The sequence below is a fragment of the Phalacrocorax carbo genome, chromosome 6 (assembly GCF_963921805.1).
Source record: "Phalacrocorax carbo chromosome 6, bPhaCar2.1, whole genome shotgun sequence".
Classification (NCBI taxonomy): Eukaryota; Metazoa; Chordata; class Aves; order Suliformes; family Phalacrocoracidae; genus Phalacrocorax; species Phalacrocorax carbo.
The window spans coordinates 52,982,137-53,002,596 of record NC_087518.1 but is presented as its reverse complement, the minus strand read 5'-3'; the positions used below and the strand labels follow the sequence as shown (position 1 = coordinate 53,002,596).

General features: G+C 38.0%; 2 protein-coding genes across 5 annotated transcripts in view; one reads left to right on the top strand and one right to left on the bottom strand.

Moving 5' to 3' along the window:
• Positions 1-11,654, top strand: part of ZZZ3 (zinc finger ZZ-type containing 3) — a 60,769-nt gene extending 49,115 nt beyond the window's left edge. For 3 of the 4 annotated variants that reach the window (XM_064455330.1, XM_064455328.1, XM_064455329.1), the window contains exons 10-13: positions 3,395-3,547; positions 7,049-7,183; positions 9,848-9,948; positions 10,313-11,654. In XM_064455330.1, coding sequence (XP_064311400.1) covers positions 3,395-3,547; positions 7,049-7,183; positions 9,848-9,948; positions 10,313-10,457 — 534 coding nt within the window. In that variant the 3' untranslated portion in view covers positions 10,458-11,654. Of the gene's footprint in view, positions 1-1,881; positions 2,479-3,394; positions 3,548-7,048; positions 7,184-9,847; positions 9,949-10,312 lie in introns of those variants that run through there. The other variant, XM_064455331.1, reaches the window with a different exon arrangement.
• A 1,840-nt stretch (positions 11,655-13,494) lies between these two features.
• AK5 (adenylate kinase 5) overlaps positions 13,495-20,460 on the bottom strand; it is a 96,689-nt gene continuing 89,723 nt past the window's right edge. Inside the window, exon 14 of the mRNA XM_064455332.1 lies at positions 13,495-14,901. Within this exon, the coding sequence (XP_064311402.1) occupies positions 14,791-14,901 (111 nt within the window). The 3' untranslated portion in view covers positions 13,495-14,790. The remainder of the gene's footprint in view (positions 14,902-20,460) is intronic.

Here is a 20,460-nt window from a genome sequence, read left to right as displayed (position 1 = left end):
ATTTGCCATTTTAGTCCCTTGAAAGGTTGGGAACAAAAGTTACTGCCAGAGGGGCCTGACAGAAAGATCTACCACAGCTCATCTGTAATGATTTAAAATCTTACACACCCTCAGTTGTTTCCTAGTATTCTCTGAAGTTGCTGCAAACAATGAGTGCTCATATCAGAGGCTTTCCAGTATGCCATCCATCATGGTAATGCCATTTTACTTTCACCAGGATTTTAATCTACTACTCTGCTCTATAAACAGCACAGGGAAAGTGCAGGCATGTCTCTGTCTGGCGCCTTGTCTATTGGAAAAGCTCTTTCTGGCAGAAGAACCAAAAAAACAGCTGTAAACATTGATACCTTAAATAATGTGGTGAGATTCATCTGTTAGAACTCTGATTTACTTGTATGGTTTATCATACTGTGGGGCCAATGTCAGAATTGAAAATTTAGTTTCTAAAATTATGATCCTTTGAGTTCTGTATGTCACCTTACCATTTTAAAATAATTTACCTGAACAACTAAGTCCTCTTAGTTTTATATGGAAAGACTGTTATTACAGAATGAGAGCAATGCTGCCAGGCAGCAGATCACTGTATTTGATAACTAGTGGGAATATTTAATCAGTAATGTGAAATTTTAACCATATTTATCACTAATTTGAACAGTGATCTGTGAAGTTCTTTAACCCCACCGACGTGCTTACAAACACAGCATAACCAAGAGTGAAACATATTTTTTAAATAAAATTCTCAACATTCTCATACTAGGATGGTAATGCTACCATCCTACAGGTTTTTCTTAGGCTTATATGTAGAATAAATCTAATACTTACATCTGTTTTAACAGTATGATTCATGTTCTTATTACCAAGCCGTAAGAGTAAGGTCATTGTGCCCTGGATTTTATTAAGGTCACATCTCCATTTTATATTTGTGTCCCATGTAAGAAATAGAGCAGATGAAAAGATCAAACAAATATCATATGTGGGGGAATTGAGCTCTCAGTCTGCTAATATAGGTGTCTAATTAGAGCACAGATTGACAGCATTGTACCAGGCTGTAGTTTTTCCCAGGTCTCCGATGGAGATAACGTGATGTGGCAGAAAGGAAACGCATGGGGTATTGGAAGCCTGGGTCATGCTTAACCTCTGCTTGTCCTTATTTTTGATATTGGGTATGCACATATGCTGTAAACTGTGGTACCTGCTTTTTTGCCAACAACAGAAGTATTAAAACTGGATGCTGATACTTAAAGCACATATCTATGGAAGAATAAAAAACATAGATATATTTAATGTAAATAGTTGTGTCAAAAGGGATGCTTCGCAAGGAGGTACTTGCATTTCTCCACGGGGATTGCCCAGGATGCTTTTTTAAAATGGTTGCTGGGGAGGTGAGAAGCCTTATTCAGTTCTTGAACATCTTGTTGAAGTTACTGTGTATATCTCCTCATATGACATAACGTCTCTTCTGATAAGTGATACAGGAAATTAAACAGGATGCATCAGTTTATTTTCCTGTACAACCATCATCTGCTACTGCTGAAAATAAAACTGAATCGGAGATTTAGGATTCTAGTATTCAGTTCTTCAATTATGGCTTATCATTTTCAATTTAATGCTTGTATAATATCATTAGTGCACCTGCTTTTAAGTTTAATCCAGAAGATACATTTCCCACAGGAAAAATGATTTTTTTTTTAACTGCCTGCTTTAATACAGTATTTTAGTTCATTCTTCTGGTAGAATCATGTTAAAAAGAATTGAAATCCTTAGTTAATTTCCTAGGTCACAACTGTATGCATAACAGTGGTACTGTTTAAGTGTAGACAGAATTTTTCTTTCTTGATTTCCAGATCTAGTACTGAATGCAGATGTGTTTTCTATCAACAGAAAATTTAAATCTCTGTGTCAGTTCAAGCTGAAATGCCGCCTACCTTATAAATGGAAGTATTTTGCAGGGGTTGAAATCTTGAAGGAAACCAGAAAAGCAGCAAAACACACGAAGTCCATGATCATAAAGTAGAAGGTGGAAGCATTCAGCACAATGGATAGTAATTACTCTTAGAACAAAATGTTTATTTTTATTCTGTGCACTGTAGTTCTGCAGATCTGAGTTACCAGCTTCCAATTGTTATTACAGACTTCATCTCTTCCCCTAAGAGTGAATGGGGCTGGTCTTAATTCCTTTTCTGAAGAAAATTTTTGTGATCTTTGCCTTTACTCTTTAAACTGTGCACAACTGTAAAACATTGCTAGATACCTCTTTAGAGGTTTAAAGCATCTTTAGAGATAAATGATTGTATTATAGTATTACTGGTTTGTAACTGATTTAGAAACCTTTGGGATAAAAAAATCTTGTGTAAAGAGAGGAACTATTAACTATTGTAAATACTCCTTATGCTTTATCTGTATGACAGAAGCTAGACACAGTGTGAGACAATCTCTCTTTTACAATTATTAAAAAAAAGAACTTTTCATACTTCTGAATTTTGATTCACTGTTTTCTTTAAATTGAGGAATGTAAGATTTGACATTTAAGATGTTGAAATGCTGGTCTGGAGAGTAGCTAAGTAAAAAGTTGAGTCAGTTTCATTCACCCTAAATTCTTCTTTTTTTGATATTTAAGATTCTTCCATGGGGAATAAGTAATAGGGACTGAGTGCCTTTAAGTAATCTATTTTAAAACTGCCGTACATTCTGCACCTTCAGACAGCATTAAAGTTGGAAGGTTTTAGATATACACTAATGGAGTAATTTATCTAACATTTTTTAGGTTCCTTTTCCAGTCAGTGGCAATGAAAAAGAACCTTCGGAGAGCAAGTCTTTCTAATGTTTAGAAACATCTTGTATGGTGGAATGCATTACCTTTTCTCTCCTTGGACTAGGAAAGAAATCTGGACAATTAGCCTAGACATAGATTTTCTAAGGCACAAATTAATATAAGAAGTTGATGAGAAGTGTCAAGCACTGGTCTCCTGGATCTTGGACCTGTGCAAAACTACTTCTTTGTTTAGTCTTGCACTCACACCATTCATGACTCTCGGAAGTCTTAATGTCTTTGCACTTTGGTGCAAAGTCTTCAAAATTGTAACAGCTTTACTTTCTGTTTTTCTGTTGTTGTCCTTCTCCTTTATTTAGATGGTAGGGTTTTTATGACAAGGGCTCTTTCTTATTGGGTTCTTACCAAAGAAGTGTTGCACTGTTCAGGTGATGTCACTTGTTATGGGGGAGGAAAAACTCCAGCTGTATGAGGCTCTGATAGAGAGGTTTAACCAAAAATAGTTGGAAATATGATAGACTGTTCAGTGCAAAAGAGCAAATTTCTGGCAAGGTTTTATTGATGAGGGTTACTTAAATAATAACTGAGGAATGTTTTTAAAAATATATCATTTTTTCACTATAGTCATCAAGTAGACGGCAGCATCCTTTAAATAAACATCTTTTCAAACCTTCAACTTTCATGACATCTCATGAACCTCCAGTTTATATGGATGAAGATGATGACAGATCCAGTTTTCACAGCCATATGGATACTGCAGCAGAAGAGGAAGTATCGGTATGTCGTTTAAATCACTCAGAGAATGCTTTCTGTCACTTTAACCTTGTTTAATGAATAATATGAGGGTTAAGCATTTTTACCATAAAATAAATAACATCAAGTAAGTATTAAATCGTGGTAAGATTCATGAGTCATTTTGAATTACAAACACATCATTAATATAAAGGCCCCCAATTACAGAAGATTAATACCAAATCAGAAGGGAAGTATGTAAAACAACTAATAAACAGTTTTGTCCTGAAACAGCTCTAAAAAGTTTTGGTTGCATATTTTCAAAAAGTGATCTGACATGAGATCGGTTTGAAAACCACATAAACTATCTAGTTATGATTCTGGTTAAAGATGTGTTGTATTAGAAAAGTTACATAGAGCCCTGGTAAAATTTGAATGCTGTTGGTGTCATTGCTTTTTGTCTTCCTTCGCTGGCTGAATTAATTATGGATTTTTTAAAAATCCACTTCAAAGCACGAACTAACAGACTGAGTTGTCAACCAGTAAAGGTATGTGTTCTTAGAGGCAAATTCTAGTAGACATGCTAACCCAAAGTATGATTGCATCATGTAGTGTTCCACTTTTCTAATGTATCACATGCGGTGATATTACAAGAATTTAGACGTATGTCTTTCCCACTTCCATATAGAGGGACTACATCCTAGCGCTAGGATGCTGAGCAAGATTTACAGCTGGTGTGAATCACTGTGGCTTTACTGTGCTTAGACTGAAGAACCTGACTTGTTAATTTTATTTTTTTTTTTTTGTGAGCCTGGTGACATCTTTGGTGTGAAAGCCTAGGTGCATAACAGAAGTATTAAGGCCACCCAGTATAAGTCCATTCATTTTCTTCAGTGACGTTTTTACACACACTGCATAATCTTCCTTAAATTATTAAATTTGCTCATCTGTTACTCAGTCTTAAATCCCACCTTTGCTCACGTTCTGTATTCTCTCTCTGATGGTCTTTTGGTTCATCTACAGATATTCCTGATGACTTTGCATATTCCAATAAGAACCTTAAAAGGCCTGGAAAGAAAAATGCATATTAGAAGAGATGCAGATTGCTATTACTTATCTCAATGGAACCATTATTGAGCAAACATTTTTTCATTCTGTATTGGTTTTAAATATATTTTTTCTAACTGTTCTGAATATTTTCCTAAAACTTTTTTGTTTTTCTATGGTGTCCTAATTCTAAAAAATATAGCCACCACAAATTAACTGGGATTTATTTTAATTTGGGTAGAAGTTTCTGGTTTACTTTTTTGCAGTGATAATGGTGGACTTGTGCCTCTTCTTTTTCCTTTTTTTTTTTTTTTTAATACATTTGGCTTAATCTTTTCTTTCTTCACTAGTGCAGCATTTCCAGATGGATATATTTGTGGCTTGCAGTAATGTAGAAAGACACAGGTGAGCTCAGTTACCAAAAAGATCCCCATTATCAGTGCAAAATAGAAGCAATTTGGAAGAAAAAAAGAGATCATTAACTATATTAATAATGAATGTGCAGGATTCTGTTTTAATATTAAAAGTCAGGTCTCTTAGTGACAGTGACTGTCTTGGAGAAAAATACTTTGCATCAGCATGGTGAAGAGATTCAGTGTTGCAAGAAAATTATAGGAAAGGTTTTTTTCTGATTTCTTTACGATGGAAGTACCAGGTGCCGTTCCCCTGTAAAGACAAAATGTTTTGCCTGGATATTACCAGTCAGCTTGACTGGCATAACCATTCCTGAAAAGTTGTTTTAGTATAAATGAGTTATTCCCAAGTGAATTCCCAACAGAGTGAATTTACTTTTTTACGATTACTTCGTTTTGTGAGTAGTCTAATTATTCTAGAATACAGCTACTTACTATTTTGGAATGAAGTGTCCACCCAGGGACCTATTATAGCCTAGTTTATTCAATATACAGTTATTTTGCGCTAGGCAGTTTTTCTCAGAAAAATTTTTGAGATTTGCTTGGAGGGTGAATCCCTGTTTTGTATTAAGAGAACATAGCTTTTCACCACTCAATTTAATCATGTCATTTAACTTTGATTTTTCTGAACATTTGCAGTCTGGTCCTTCATATAGGTTCATAATTACAATTAAATAATCGATAAGGCCTTTAGAAGTTTAACGCTAAAGAGCAAGCCGTTTTCCCTCACTTGAATAAACTTACTGAATAATACAGATTCTTTAATCTTCATGGATTCAGATAAAGAAATTGAAATTATGTCTGTAGACTACATTAGAAGAGTTTTTATTACTATCTTATAGCTGTTTTCCATAGCTGAACGTTCCTGTCAGTATAGGAGCTGAAAACTGCTCTACATCAATAAAGACTTGGCATCTTTGAAAACAACTGACATCTACCAAGTACAGCTGCTACAATTAAATAGCCTCCTTGAAATGGGCATCTGAATTAGAATGAGATCTTCTGTCTTCTCATAGCATGGAGGTCCTCAACCTTTGTGAAAGAAAATTGGCTGAAAAAACCACAGAAATGGTGTGTTTCTTTAACAAGAGAGAAGAACCATTTGTTATAAATCTCTGGCAAAGCTGTATGCACCAGCCTGTAGGGAGACAAATTTTCTCATAATTAGGAAAAATAGCAATCTATTTTCTTAAGCTATTAGGAGACAGCATGAAGTAAAGGGATGAACAAATTGGATAACTCTGAAACTTCTGCTCTTCCAGTCATGGAATGATGCTTTTCATCACTTCTTATTCTTACAGGTAGAGGTGAGAAGTTAATACTGTTAAGATGGACTAACTTCAAATAAAAAATACAAATACTGAAGGCTTGGTACTGTCTTGATTTATGGGTCTTTTAAAAATTTGAGTTTGTGCAAAAATTCTTAAAACTGCAATAAGGTTTTGGGTGTCCTTTGGTTTTTAATATTTTCACAGCTCTGAAAGTACTTCAGAAGAGTGATTGTAACTATCCCTAGGATAGTAGTATTCCACACCATCCCACAGAATAGTAAAGATTACTTAACTTGACAAAAGTGACCTCAAATTTCAGTTCTCAAGTATAATATCTGTTGCCACGTATTTAAAACTAAAATAAAGGAGCTTTGTCTTAAACAAAAGCTAAGTTGTCTTCTGCAGCTGCCGTTTTGCCCACAATGTATGGACAAATGGATTATATGCAAATTGCAGTTAAGCTTCTAACATGAGGGGAAAAAACCTAGTAATTAACATTAGGCACTGCTCTCTCCTTTGTACTACGGTTAAGCTCTTCACCAGAAGAAACTTGTTTGTAGAACAGTGGGGTTTTTTTGTTTTAATGCAAATAGAGAAGCATAGATAATACAAAACAAGATGTAAGTTAGCTGTATGCATTGTGTTGTGCTATGTTTTTTAAAATAATTTTCCAGTATGTTCCTAAGTTAGAATATATTGCCAGCATTTTCTCAAAGGTAATTAATCATACCTAGTGATTTATGGAATATATGTCTTACTATTTATTGTATTCCTAAAATAAAGACTGTTTCTCATTTATTTTTAACTATTAACAGGATGAAGAAAGTATTCCAATATCGTATCGAGAGTTACCTGAATACAAAGAACTGTTAGAGTTTAAAAAATTGAAGAAACAGAAACTCCAGCAAATGCATGCAGAAAGTGGATTTGTGCAGCATGTGGGGTTCAAGGTGAGTTTAAGAGATGTTGTTCTTCTCTTATTCAGAGTATTGTAGAAGTTTTCAGAGATATCATGGATTGGATTTCCTAAAAAGGCTTTATTTAATATATCGAGTTTGGTTCCTTAATTCTTGTTCACTGTGTCTGCTTTCTCTCATCTTCAATAAAGACAGCCGAAGTAATTCACTCTTTCCGATAGCTCAGGTTTCACTGAATACTGATATTGTATGAAAATTAAGAAACATACTGTCTTTTCCTCATTTGTATTATGAAAATACAGCTCTAGAGCCAGGTTAAATCACCATAGAATTCCATTTGACAGTACACTCTGTTTTGATAATGATTCATCGATGATAGTTCTCTAATTACGAATTCAGAATCATTTTGCCTCCACCTGAGGCCAAAGAAGGGACAAAGATTTTTAATGAGAACAGTAATGGATTAATAATTTCTTTGTGTTGTGCTGTTACTATCAAGTAATAAATCACAGAAGTTGAAGCAAGGACACAAAACAATAGTTATGTGAAATTAAGAAAATAAACATTAAGTTAAACTAATATGTTGGCCCAGTATCAACCATTAATAGACGACATGAAAGAAAGGGCATTCTCTAAATTATATATTCTGGTTTGCAAGGGATTTTCTCTGTAGCTATGTTGGAACAGTTTCTTCACCTTATTTAGTGTTATGCAGCTAGATTTATTCTCTAATACCCATTTATATGAGGATTCAGAGATATTCAGTTTGAAGTTTAGTTAAAAATGACTGGAAAATTAAGCCAGCCTTGTTATTTGGCATTGGCAGACTCAGGCATGGTGTTAGACTACCAAGGTGCTTTTTCATTTTGGTGTTTGTTTTTTTAAAGTTAGCATGGTATGTTTGGTTTGGGGTGAGCTTTTTTTAGTTGGTGGTTTTTTGTTTGTTTGGGGTGGGTTGGTTGGTTTGTTTTTACATTGGCATTTTCTTCTCCAAAATTCAGAACTTTGATCAGACTTCTGGGTAACAAACTAGCTGCTTTTTCTACATAAAATTCTCTGAAAAGTAAATTGGCATTATGCAGTGTCAGGCATTCAAAGTCTGAAAGTTTCTTTGCAGTCTGAATTTGATTTTATTATGCATTATAGTAAGCTATGAAATTACATTATTATATACTATTTTTCCCCCAGGAGTGCTGCCTTGCTCAGTGCACAGGCTGGACGGAGCTTACCTAATAAGCAATTATTCAGAACACTTTTGGTTCTGCATGGCCTTCAGCCTCATTTACTACACATTATTCAAACTCTACTTTGAATATTGAATTATTGAATCCCTTGTGGGCTTTTTATGGCTTTCATTGCTATAATATCAGAGCACTTTGCAAATACTTTTTTTTTTCCTTAGGAAATGAAAGGCATGGTATTATTTCTGTTTCACAGGGGAAAGAGAGGGAAGCTGGAGCACAGAAATTAAGGTCAAGGGTTTCTACTGTCTTGGTTCTCAATTTGAGATAACTGGAACCATATATATTTTTTTAATAGTGTTTAGCATTATACTGAACTTGATATTGTCAGTGAACAGCTCTGAGTACATTTAGTCCCTCCTCATTATCAGCCCTGAAACTCTGAAAGCCATCTGTGAAAGGAGAGGACCCAGCTGTAACACATCTGTAAGGTGTTTGTAACCCTGAGTGGATTAGTTGTGGCTGGGAACGAGCTGCTCTGTGAGTGGATTTCACAGATGCTGTGAGAGAACTTCAGGTTCTGAAGGAGGGTGAGCTATGGGAGCACAGGCTTGTTTCCCACATTTCTTTTTCCTTTTGCAATCCTGTCTCTGCAGCACTCTTCAAAGTTTAGATTTTTTAAAAGTACTCCTAGCATCCAAGTCCCACTTTTCCAGGTTTCCTTTTTTTTAATCAAATATCTTTGCATTTCTGCCTCTCTCCTCTATCATTGTGAATATTTCATCCAGTCTTGATGTTTGGTTTGTACTTAGTTTCCTCCTCTTCATGCCACCCTCTTCTTTCACGTAGCTGCTGTTGTCGCTGGTTCTTCTCAAGGGATTAGTTCTTGTCTTCTTGCTCACCTTTAGTTTTAGACTTCTGTTCCCTTCCCTGAATATATTGTCCCACGTCCTTCTTGGCTTTTAGTCCCATCTCACCTATAATGCATTATTTTATTTCCTGAGTTTGAGAGCGCATCAGTTTGCCCTGTCGTGCCCTGATCTGCAGCCCATCAACAGCCCCCCGACAGGCTCTACTGGTCTAGTCTCACTGCTTTCTTCTGCCATGGGAAGTGAACCTGTACTTGGAGATCTCATGTGGATGGACTTAAGCTATAGAAACATTGTGTTCATGTATCGTGTTGCAGCAGTTCTTACAGCCATGTGAGGATACGCAGTTACTGAGGGTGGGACGAGGTCTGCTTTTGTTGAGCAGGAGGATAATGTCAACATGGAGCATTGGGGGAGTGGGAAGCAAAGCGAGGGAAAGATTGATCAGTCCTCAAGGCTCTGGAGGGCCACTCCTGGAGTATGAGGACTTCTTTATCCATTAATACATTCAGCCCATGAATTCACCTGGTGGGCTAATAATGACGACCCACATACATGCCTTTCTGTTTGGAGTGTTGGTGTATACTGTTACTAACGTAAGTGATTACAGTACCTGTTTTTTCAATGCTCTTCCATCTGCTTCACAGTGCGATAACTGTGGAATTGAACCTATCCAGGGTGTTCGGTGGCACTGCCAAGACTGCCCTCAAGAAATGTCGTTGGATTTCTGTGATTCTTGTTCGGACTGGTGAGCAGCATACGCTTTTACTTGTTATTTGTAATTAGCTTGAATATGTCTATGGGCCTTAACTGCTGTGTATGTTGGAAATCTTTGCTCCAGCATAGAACACATCTCCTGTGTTAGTGTCAGATACTTCAGGATGTATTTGTGGGAGATATCTTTTATAAGCATATTCTGGATGTCAAATTTTTTTTTCTCATAATACAGTAGACAGAGGTTTGGTAGTGTTAAATAGTGGGGGAAAACTATACTTTGTGAATTAATTGTATCAAATTTGGTATGAATCTGTTAATACGATCACTGTTTCTGAAAGTTAAAGATAAGGAAAATATTTGACCTTTAAACTGTTATCTTTTTCTTTCCCTTGCAGTCTGCATGAAACAGAGATTCATAAGGAAGATCATCAGTTAGAACCTATTTACAGAGCAGAGACATTTTTAGACAGAGACTACTGCATGTCCCAGGGCACCAGTTACAATTATCTTGACCCAAACTACTTTCCAGCAAATAGATGACATGGGAAGCAGATCTACCATCTTGGGCTTACTATCCTCTTTGAAAAATAACAATGGCACCATTGTTAATTCTGTGCACATTTTGGAAAGACTCTGCTTTCCCTGAAATGTCGCTCACAGCATGACAGCTTCCTGGGTGTACTTGTCAAACTACAGCTTTGAGCTGTCATGGTTCTAGATCACTGAACAGCAGCTGAACATTCCTAGTGTGCAGAAGGTTTCACTGGGAGACTTTTCTTTCACCACATTAGTCATTTTTAGGTGGTGAATCTAAACACAAAAGAAAAACATACAAAAGGGTGAGCCAGAAATGGGAGCACACATTAAAGATAGAGTAAATTCCAAAGGCTTTGAAGAACTTGGTTATAATGAGATTCAGAGGAGATGAAGTATTTATATAAAAACAGTTTAGTAGCTTGCAGTTTTGTTGTGAAAATAGTTTTCAGCACAGTAACTGACTTCTTTAGGCAAGGTTTTAACCAATGACAGTGTTTGCTTCTAGGATGTACTCTAAAAAATACTCACTGTCTCAGCGATGGTCGGTTACAGGCCTTTATTAAATTGGAGCTGCTTAATCACATTGACTTTCAAGTTTTTTAGTTTTTTTTTTTTTTAAAACCACAATGAACTCTATTTACCAACAGTGAAGCACTACAGGGGGCAACTGTGGCATTGCTTCCTTAACCAGCTCATGGTGTGTGAATGTTATAAAATTGTCACTCAGATATATTTTTTAAATGTAATGTTATATAAGATGATCATGTGATGTGTACAAAATATGGTGAAAAGTGCCAGTGGTAGTAACTGTGTAAAGTCTCTAATACTCAACATTAACTCCTTTAAAATAAAATACACAGCCTTCTGCCTCTGTATTTGGAGTTGTTAGTGCAACTCATCAAAGAAAACTGCCTAATATAAATCATATATATGGTAATAATTTTTCCTCTTTTGTAGTCTGCACAAGATCCATGAAAGATTGTATTTTTATTACTATTTAAACAGTGATTAAATTTAGCCTGAGCAGTGAGCAAGGGTTCACATGCATTCTTTTATACTGCTGGATTTTGTTGTGCATCATTTAAAACATTTTGTATGTTTCTTCTTATCTGTGTATACAGTATGTTCTTAAATAATGTTCAATTGTCAGGAGAACTGTGAGAAATAAACTATGTGGATACAGTCTGTTTATATATAGAATGCTTGCTGTGACTTCCTTTCTGTGTACTTCTGACTTCTTAATCGAGATGGAAAACATTAAAAGGACATTTTAATACGTCGTACAAACATTCACTATGCAGACCTGCAAGATGCCCAGCGCCTTCCTCTGCTGTTCATGTCACTGGGACCTGATGGTGCTCTGCGCCCTCTAAAACGTGCTTCGCCTTTTGCGGGATGAGCATTTTAGTTTTCTCAGATCTTACTCGCAAACTGGTCCTTTTCAGATTTTCGTAGCCTCGGCACACTGTATACCATTGTCTGAGAAGCTTTGTAATTATTGTGACATATTTTAGTTAATATATTTTCTATTGAAATGTATAGCTTGTGATTCAGAAACACTTGATTATTTTATAACTGTAAGAGACTTCCAGTTGCTTTGAAACTTGAATGCTCAGAGTAATGAGCTGGAAAAGAAACATTTGATGTAAAAAGATGGCAATAAGAAGGGTAATTGGCTGGCTGCACCTAATAACTATGAACTGATCAGCGTTGAGGTTTGCAATAAATTTAGGTGTAGTTATTTTTGCTTCAGAAAAAAATAATTTTAAGCATTAATCTATTCAGAAGGTGATACAGTACAGGTACTAAAACACAGCAAGTAGCGTACATCAGCACAAAAATTCACACGATGTATTTTAGTTTTTAATTGGAAAAGATAATGCTCGGAGAAGCTCCCTGATACAACAGAACATGTGCTTTCCGCATCATTCCTGCTGTTCATAGGAAGCTACAGTTGGTGAAGGTGTGTTATCGCGGAGAGAATCTGTGGTAATCTTTTGTTTTCTGTTGATACCCTGAAAAAATTACTGGAAGAATATAACAAAAGTACATTAGTGAAATTATGATAAAGTGCAAATATTCAGTCATCAGTGTACGATAGCTTGGGAAGAGCAAAAAGCCACGGTATAACGTGAATGATCGGAAGCAGAAGGTGAATTTCAAGGCTGAATCACCCAAGAAAGAAGTGTCTTGGATAAGTCCTCTTTTTACTGAATATGTATAAATATTTATATTTCCATATGCATGCATATACAGCTATTTCTCTTGCATACATTATGAACATATGCAAATAGATCTCTAATGCACATACACCCATTCAAGCATGGGGATTTTTTGTTAAACAGAAAAGACCAGAAGAAGCAGAAAGAAAAGTTAAACTGAAACTGTATGTTAAATAGTTTTTGTAATTTGATTTAAAAAAAAAAAAACAACACACAGACCAGCTGATGGTTGCCTTTGTTCCCATCCCGCACAAGTATGACGCTCCACACTTTTTAACTTATGTTGTAATTAGAAGTAATAAAAAACACTGCAGAAAACCTACCCCGATGAATTTGCAACTTCATGGGAACTCTAGAATATTTTACTGCTTTTTTTTTTTTAATACTCCACCAGACAGCTGCTACTGCTTCAAGGCTCAGTTTAGAAAAACCTGCCTTCCCAAGCTGATGCGTTACGGAAGTCTCTCGCTTAAAGCTGTTGTACTGCAGACGTTACTGGTTGCTTAATGGCACGGGTCTGGAGCTGGAGAAGCACTTCCCAGAGCATCAGAGGTAAAATGTAGGCTATGAAAGGACCCAGGAAAGAAGGAACATCCAGGATATGAAGGATAAGAACATACCTAACAGTCCCGTAAAAAATAATTGCATTAGTGTTTACAGGGCAAATGCCAAGGAAGAAAAAGAGGACAGGAGAATCTGCCCTGACTGCAGAAGGGATGTACTCTGTAAGCATGCTGGTTTGAGCTATATTTTTGAGTAATGTACTGTGCTTTAAAAAGGATTAAACCCACCTATACTGTAACAGAAATCATTACTCCTCATTTTTGTACGTTTTATTTGTATTATGTCTTTGTTACAAGAAAGGTAACTTTAAAAATACAAATCTGCCGCATAAAGTACAACTTTGACAGTAAGAGCAATCATGCAACCCACTTCAGCTGTGAATTCATCCAGTAGTTCCAGTAAGAGGATGCAGTTACTTTACAGGAACGTCAAACAAGCTTTTATTTAGCTACCAGAATACCAAAGAAACGCCACAATACTTTGGTTAACGAAATAGAAATACAATATGATTTTTACAGACTTTTTTTTGCGGGTATTACAGATAAATGGCTTCCTAAAGATGCAAGCACTATGAATCAAATAATCCCTGACATCCTCTCTTTTTTTTTTTCCCCTTTCTCTTTTCCCAAAAAGTTTTGGCAATGCCAGTACAAGACAACAGATGATGGCCTGAATTTTGCATTTGAAATGCTTACAAAGTATGATTTAAAGACATCTTCATACATTCTGGCTCATAGTCAACTTTACATGTAGACTTTAGTTAATACAGTAGAACTGTTGTTAATATGGATAATTACTGGAGCGCACATTTAACTATACAACACAATCATCATTTTCACCTCGGCTCACAAAACTGGGAAGTCGTCATTTATAATATCCTACGATTCCCAGCAGAAGACGAGGCTGTCTCAAAAATGGTGTCTGCTCCATGATAATGGATTGACAGACTTCCACAACACTCGGCCGTATCTTCACCTGCAATTAATTTTTCTGCTTCTTCGTGTAATAGTGTCCTGGGGATGTGTGGAAAGTTTCACTTCTAGCTTGACTAATTCCAGCTGTCTTACCGCTGCATGTAACGGGGAACAGATTTTAGTCACTAAAACCCAAGAACAAGCTAAGTGATACCACAGAAATTAATACCATCAATTAAAATAATAACCAATGAGAAACTTGTACGCAGTAATCTTAAAGTCGGTGTGCGAAATGGTGGATGATGTGGCTGAAGAGCTCGCTGCTGGCCAGGCACTGTCAGACTTCCAATCAAATGCATGAGATCATGACATACAAACCAGAGCTGCTGTTCACCATGCTGCTTTTAACCCGTGAAGAGCAAACAACCAATAAAACAATACATAGTTCTTAGTGTACAGTTAGCGTACAGACCACTTTCTATCGAGTGTATTGTCAGAGCGGAGAAAAAAGACTTCGTCTAAAATAACATACCACATGCACAGATTCCAGATACCTCTCAAGAAAGCGGTATTGCTTTGAACAGCGTTTTAACCGTGACCGTCACGTGCGGGTGAGGTGAGGCCGCGTACGCGCCGTTACTGCGTTTCTGTGGGAAAAGGAAATGCTGCTTCTTCCTCTTTCAGAAAAGAGTCAATTGTCTTGCAGACTTCCAGAAAAACATCCTCCTGCGTTCCTTCGGCATCGACCTGTGAAGCAGGCAAAAACCATTACTTTTGATTGAAGTTACAAGGGATTATCTCAGAATCTAAGCACTGGCACAAAAAACTGGTCCAATATAAAATACAAGTTGTTCTGTTTCATGTTTTAAGCATGCTAATGTAGAGGAGCAGCTTCCATAAACCACATTATTCACCGTGTTCCAACAGATTTATGTGCAAAGATCCTGTAGGGTCCATCGTCTGGAGCAAAGTACATTAATCAAATGAGGGAGCTTAAGCTCTTTCTCCTAAGAACCATTGTTGTAAAGTGAAATTACACCTTTGATATACCGAACCGTTTCCAATGATTTTTAGAAACTATTACAACATTTAATGTCCTCCAAAAGAAACCTAATAGAATGACTTTGATGTCATACCATTAATGCCATGAATAGCACTGACTTGTTAATTTGTTTCTTGCCACCTGAAGCGTCAGAGCATGTAACGCTGTGACCGACCTAAAAGCTTCCAAATGGCAGTAACTTCGCGAGGTTGCGCATTTCTGCGCGTTTGCATTTGCAAGCTTGGTGAACTGGTTCTGGCTTTATGACGACCTTTGGGCAACGCATGTTTTACGTTGGTTCTGCTTTTGTTGTACAAGAACCCACTTTCACTGAAGAAATTTTTTTCTTCACCCCAAAGATCCGTTTTGGCCAAAGGTTGTCCAGGCTGTGCAAGTTTATTTTTCATGACTGGACCTCAACAAAAACTAAGACCAATTTATTCTCCTATGCTGAGGAAGGGAGTGCTGCATTTTAGCAAAGAGGAACGTTGTTTGTAGCCAGTAATAACTCTGCGTGTTCCCTAGAAAACGTTAACGTAGCACTGAGCTTTTCTGAGTGATGAGTTTCACGTCCATCCCATGCAGTGAGTGCCGTGCAGGTCATTACTTGAGGAAGGAGAGCTGTCTTGCTGTCACGCTAGCGACGGAAGAAGCTTCCACGCTGGCTGTGTACGCCACGCATCGATGATTATTCAGTTCCTCTCAAATGCCTGGTGAGAACCTTGATTCTCTACTAAAAAGCAAGGTTCCTCTCTGCTTCTCCATGCTTAGTCTTTCATGCCTGTGCGCCATGGAGTTTGCACATGTTTAAGTGGGGCCCATGACAACCTTGCTAAAGCCTGTTTTTATGAAGTATGAGCTGTGCTTTCATCTCCAGTTGCTGGCCAGGATGTCAGGCAATCGTAATGTTTGAAGGGGACATTCCCGACCATCATACTTTCTGCCACCTCTTTGTTCTGCAGGAGAATGAATAAAAGGAATTTCAAACTCCAAAAAATGTATTTTTGAAATAGGCCATGAAATGCTTCTCAGATGCGGTGTCGGCTTGCAGCCAGCTCCTCTACAGCCTGACTGCACTCAATGTACGTTCAAGTCCCTTGGTGCTAAGTCTTGTGTGGGAGTCAGCAGCTGCTCCTTGCAGAGATCCAGCAAGGGTTTGAATTCACGCCCCGTAGCTTGGTTTCACTCTTGGTGGCATCCACAGATGCTGCAAAGTTTGGTCCCTTGTTGCATCCTGTCAGAAGTGCTGGCACACCCAGCCAGGCTGCCTCCACACAGCAGCTCCAGCACTGGAAACGAGCAGCCTGGCCAACCTTTGCCTGACTGGGTACCGTCCCCTTGGAATCACTGCAGGGACATGTTACAGTGTGAGCTGGACTCCCCTCTCCCCTCCTGGCAAGCTTTCAGAAGCACGGTTCTCTTGCTTCCCTTGTTCTCTGGCACGTTGGTGTTTGCTGACGTTGCTGCTTTATGTAATGCTGAAGGATGCATATGCGGGAATAGTTGGTGAAGCAGCAGGTGGTGTCTTGGAAAGGTCAGTTCTCAAACAAGGGCTGCGTGTCTTTCAGAAGCTTTCTGTGCCACAGAAACAAAGGGTTTATGAGGGGGCTACTTACTAGTAGCAAAGAGAAAAGGGGAATGGTGAACCATTCTGGACCACATGCCTGCCTTCAGTTAAACTAGCAACTCCCATCTCAGCTGTAATAAAGCAGCTTGTTTTGTCTGTCTCAACTGCCAAGACACCTATTTTCATATGGCTATCCCGCAGGAAATGTACTTCACACAGGGTGAAGGCCACAGCCACTTCAAAGCTCTCTTGTCTTAGTAAGTATTTTTATTATCTCTGTATCCCATAAATACATCTGCATTGGGTAATGGATATAACCTAATCAGCACAGCTGAATGCCATTGGCTTTTCGGCAACCTCTTCTAGAACTGGGGCTGATACTCAAGTCTAGACCTAGGCAGTTGCGATGAAGAATTAGGTTTGTGAGCGTGGAAATTGCCACCCCTTATGACTGGCTGGACGCTGCCTTCCTAACAGTCACAGTAAAACATGGATGAGCGTGACTAATGACAGCCCCAGTGCTTCCCATGTTGGCCTCCTAAATAACAGCAGCCGAAGTTGTAAAACTAACTAAGTTGTGGCACAAAGCTAACTTAATGTCACAATAATTCACAGCTAGTACCACAGTAATTCAATGACACTCTCTGCAGCTCCAGGAGAGAAAACTGTATTTCTCTTTCTCAGATTATAACAAACCTCACAGTTTAGGACTGTTTTCAAGGTTATTCAAGGCTACTGTCCTCTCATCAAAGTAAGATCCAGATACAATTTTCTATAGCACTTCCAGTTTAGAAATGCCACTATGGCTGTAGGTAACTTCAATACAGAGAAATTTAATGAGCTTATATGAAAAATGACTGTAGTGACCATCTTCACAGTACAATGTTGCTCCTTTTGGCATTAAAATCAGCCAATTAAATTTTCTGTCATCAAACCTCCGTTTGTTGTAGGTTTGGGGATTTAGAACCCCAAACCTATGCTGCCACTGAGGAAAAAAACGACTGTCTGTAGAGAGGATGGCTGAGGACCACCGGTTTCAGAAACCCAGAGCCTCTGGAATAAACTCACTAGTTAGAAGCTTCTCATTGAGGGTCAGTCAAGTTCAGCTGTGTTGTCACTAACATTTATATCTTTGTCATTAAAAAGAGTTATAAACCTCTCAGAGACAGTGCAGTACTTGGTTCTCAGGGCAATGGAACAAGCTGCCTGGAAATCCAGTGGAAACTTGCTGCCCCAATACCTATTCGCATTTGGCATGAATTTCCCGTTGTGTTTTATCTATAATCCCTTGCTAATGTTCCTGATGTATCCTTCTAGACTGGTGTCTCATCTAATGGGCCGCAAACCACCAAGGGGGATGACATAGAAAGACTTGTTCCCTTGGTCCCCACCTACTTACCCACCCGGGTTAATGGTTCTCTGACAACCTTTTGAAGGATGGAAATAAATTACATACTGCAATCCCTATAACCATTGATTATCTAAAGGGGAAAGTACACATTTTCTCCTCCCCAGAGAAACTTCTCACGGGATCAGCACGAAAAGGCTCAGAAGTGGAAAACTGTGAGAGGGTGGATGGTCACTCGTTCTTTCATAATGGTTGTGGAAAATGTTTGTGGTAAGAATCTAGTAACTACTGCTTACCCAACATGTGACGTCAAATGTTTTTAGAAAGAAACAGTAGAACAACACTGTGAAAAAAGAAGGAAAAAAAGAAAAAGGGAAAGGATAAAGAAAAAAAAGAGAAAGAAAAAGAAATGCATTTTGACTGAACTTTGTAGGCTAAGATTCCATAGCCTGTGATCTGAAATAGCGAAGATTTTTGGACATCCTTGCAAACCCTCTGCTCTGAACTGCCTGCCTGATTTGTTATACCCATGCCCCTTTTCCTCAAATGACTTTGACTAGGGAACAAGTATTTCAGACACCTACTAGCTGCCTTACCTTAGCTAGGTAGGATCAGTTTTGTCTTGCTTCACTACCAATGCATTGCTCTTCTCCATTCCCTATTACCCTCCTACACACTGTCACTTGAAAAAAGCTTTAAAGGATGAGTCAGATATTAAAAACAATCAGGTTTTTTTTTCTCCCTTTCTTCTCAATTGACAACGGGACATATATTCAAAGGTATTTACCTCTAGCCATGTTAAAACACAAGTAGGTGCCTACTAAATTTTCAGACACACTTTTCTGTCCAGCTGCTTTGGAAATCACTGAGAAATAAATTTAAAACCAACAGTATCTACCTGCTTACTATAGCTACCATAGTGCATTTAGTTTCTTTTCATTCATCTGAAACATCTGATTCCCGCAGAGTCAAGCAGCTTGCAACTGTTTTGTGAGTAGTGCTTTCAGTCCCTGCATTTCCAGTACAAGGCTTTTGTTAAAAAGCACCTGCTTGCTGTCCTTAGCGGCAGGTGGGTGTTCTGTAACTATGAAATAAATTGTGAAATATTAAACTATATCCCCAAAACATAATTTTTTTAAAATTAGTTGGAAAAAATCTGAATTATTGTTACAACTACTTTACCTTCAGCAGCACAATTTAGAAAATTAATTCCTTAGCAGAAAAGTGAGCGGAGGACACTGTCATTCTTTGCCCTTCGTTCTTCAGCCAGTTAATCTTCCCTTGTAAATACATCCTGTGAGTGACATTACAGTTCTTCACCTCAGCTGGGTGGATGGAAGGATTGCCATTATTTATTCCTGTCAGGTTCACAGATATTTCATCTGCACCCAAATTCTCCCCCCTTTGTGCATGCCTCATGCTTCCATTGCTGAGCAGGAACACTGACAGGTAATCTTGGGCAAAGGGAGATTTCAGAGTCCTGATCTTTCGGCAGCTTTGTCAGGTCACTGTTCTTGTTCAGAGGTCAGCAGAATGGAAAAATGTTCCATTTCCAAGTATCATGTTAGTTATTTATGAATGCATCCACGCACAACAACTCTAGGTTTAGAGAAGGTCATAAAATTCTCATTGATTAAAATGGGAATGCTGTTAACAACCATAGAATCGTAGAATGGTTTAGGTTGGAAGGGACCTTAAACCTTTGTCTCTTCTGTGCAAGTAAAGCAAAGAGGGAATTCCTAATGACTGCAGGGGAAGCTAGGTCAGACTTGAGTATTTCTGTGTCTACTGTGTTTATTAGCCTCCCTCCATCTGTGCTGTAACACCCGTTCCAATGCAGAGAATGAGAAAGCTAATTTGACAATGTACTCTCAAGCACACCTTGACATGGCACGACAGATCAGTGCCTCCTCCGCTGAGTGCTCATCCAACACCTAATGCCCATGCCAGACCTTCTGCTGGCCTTATGCCCAGGACTGGATGTTACATTTGTGTACCTAATCTCCTTGTTTCAGGACAGAAAACTTCTAGGCTGGACAAGTTAAACATGTAGCACCGTTGCTGTGTGCTGTTCCCAGTCTGTGGAAAACTTTGCCCAGCCCTAAATCCACTTAAAATGGAGGCATAAAATAATACCAATATGCCAACCTAATTTTCTAGTTAAACAAGCCTATTTAACAATTCCAATTTTCTCTTCTGTGGCAAAGCAGGGACTGGGTGCTACAGTTAAGCCCCACAAGGCGTGATCACTTATACAATTAAACACTATTTCACCTACAAGTATTAGTGGTGCTTAGTCATGCTTTGCAGTAAGCTGGCTAGAAAAGGTTAATACTGAATCTTCATGGC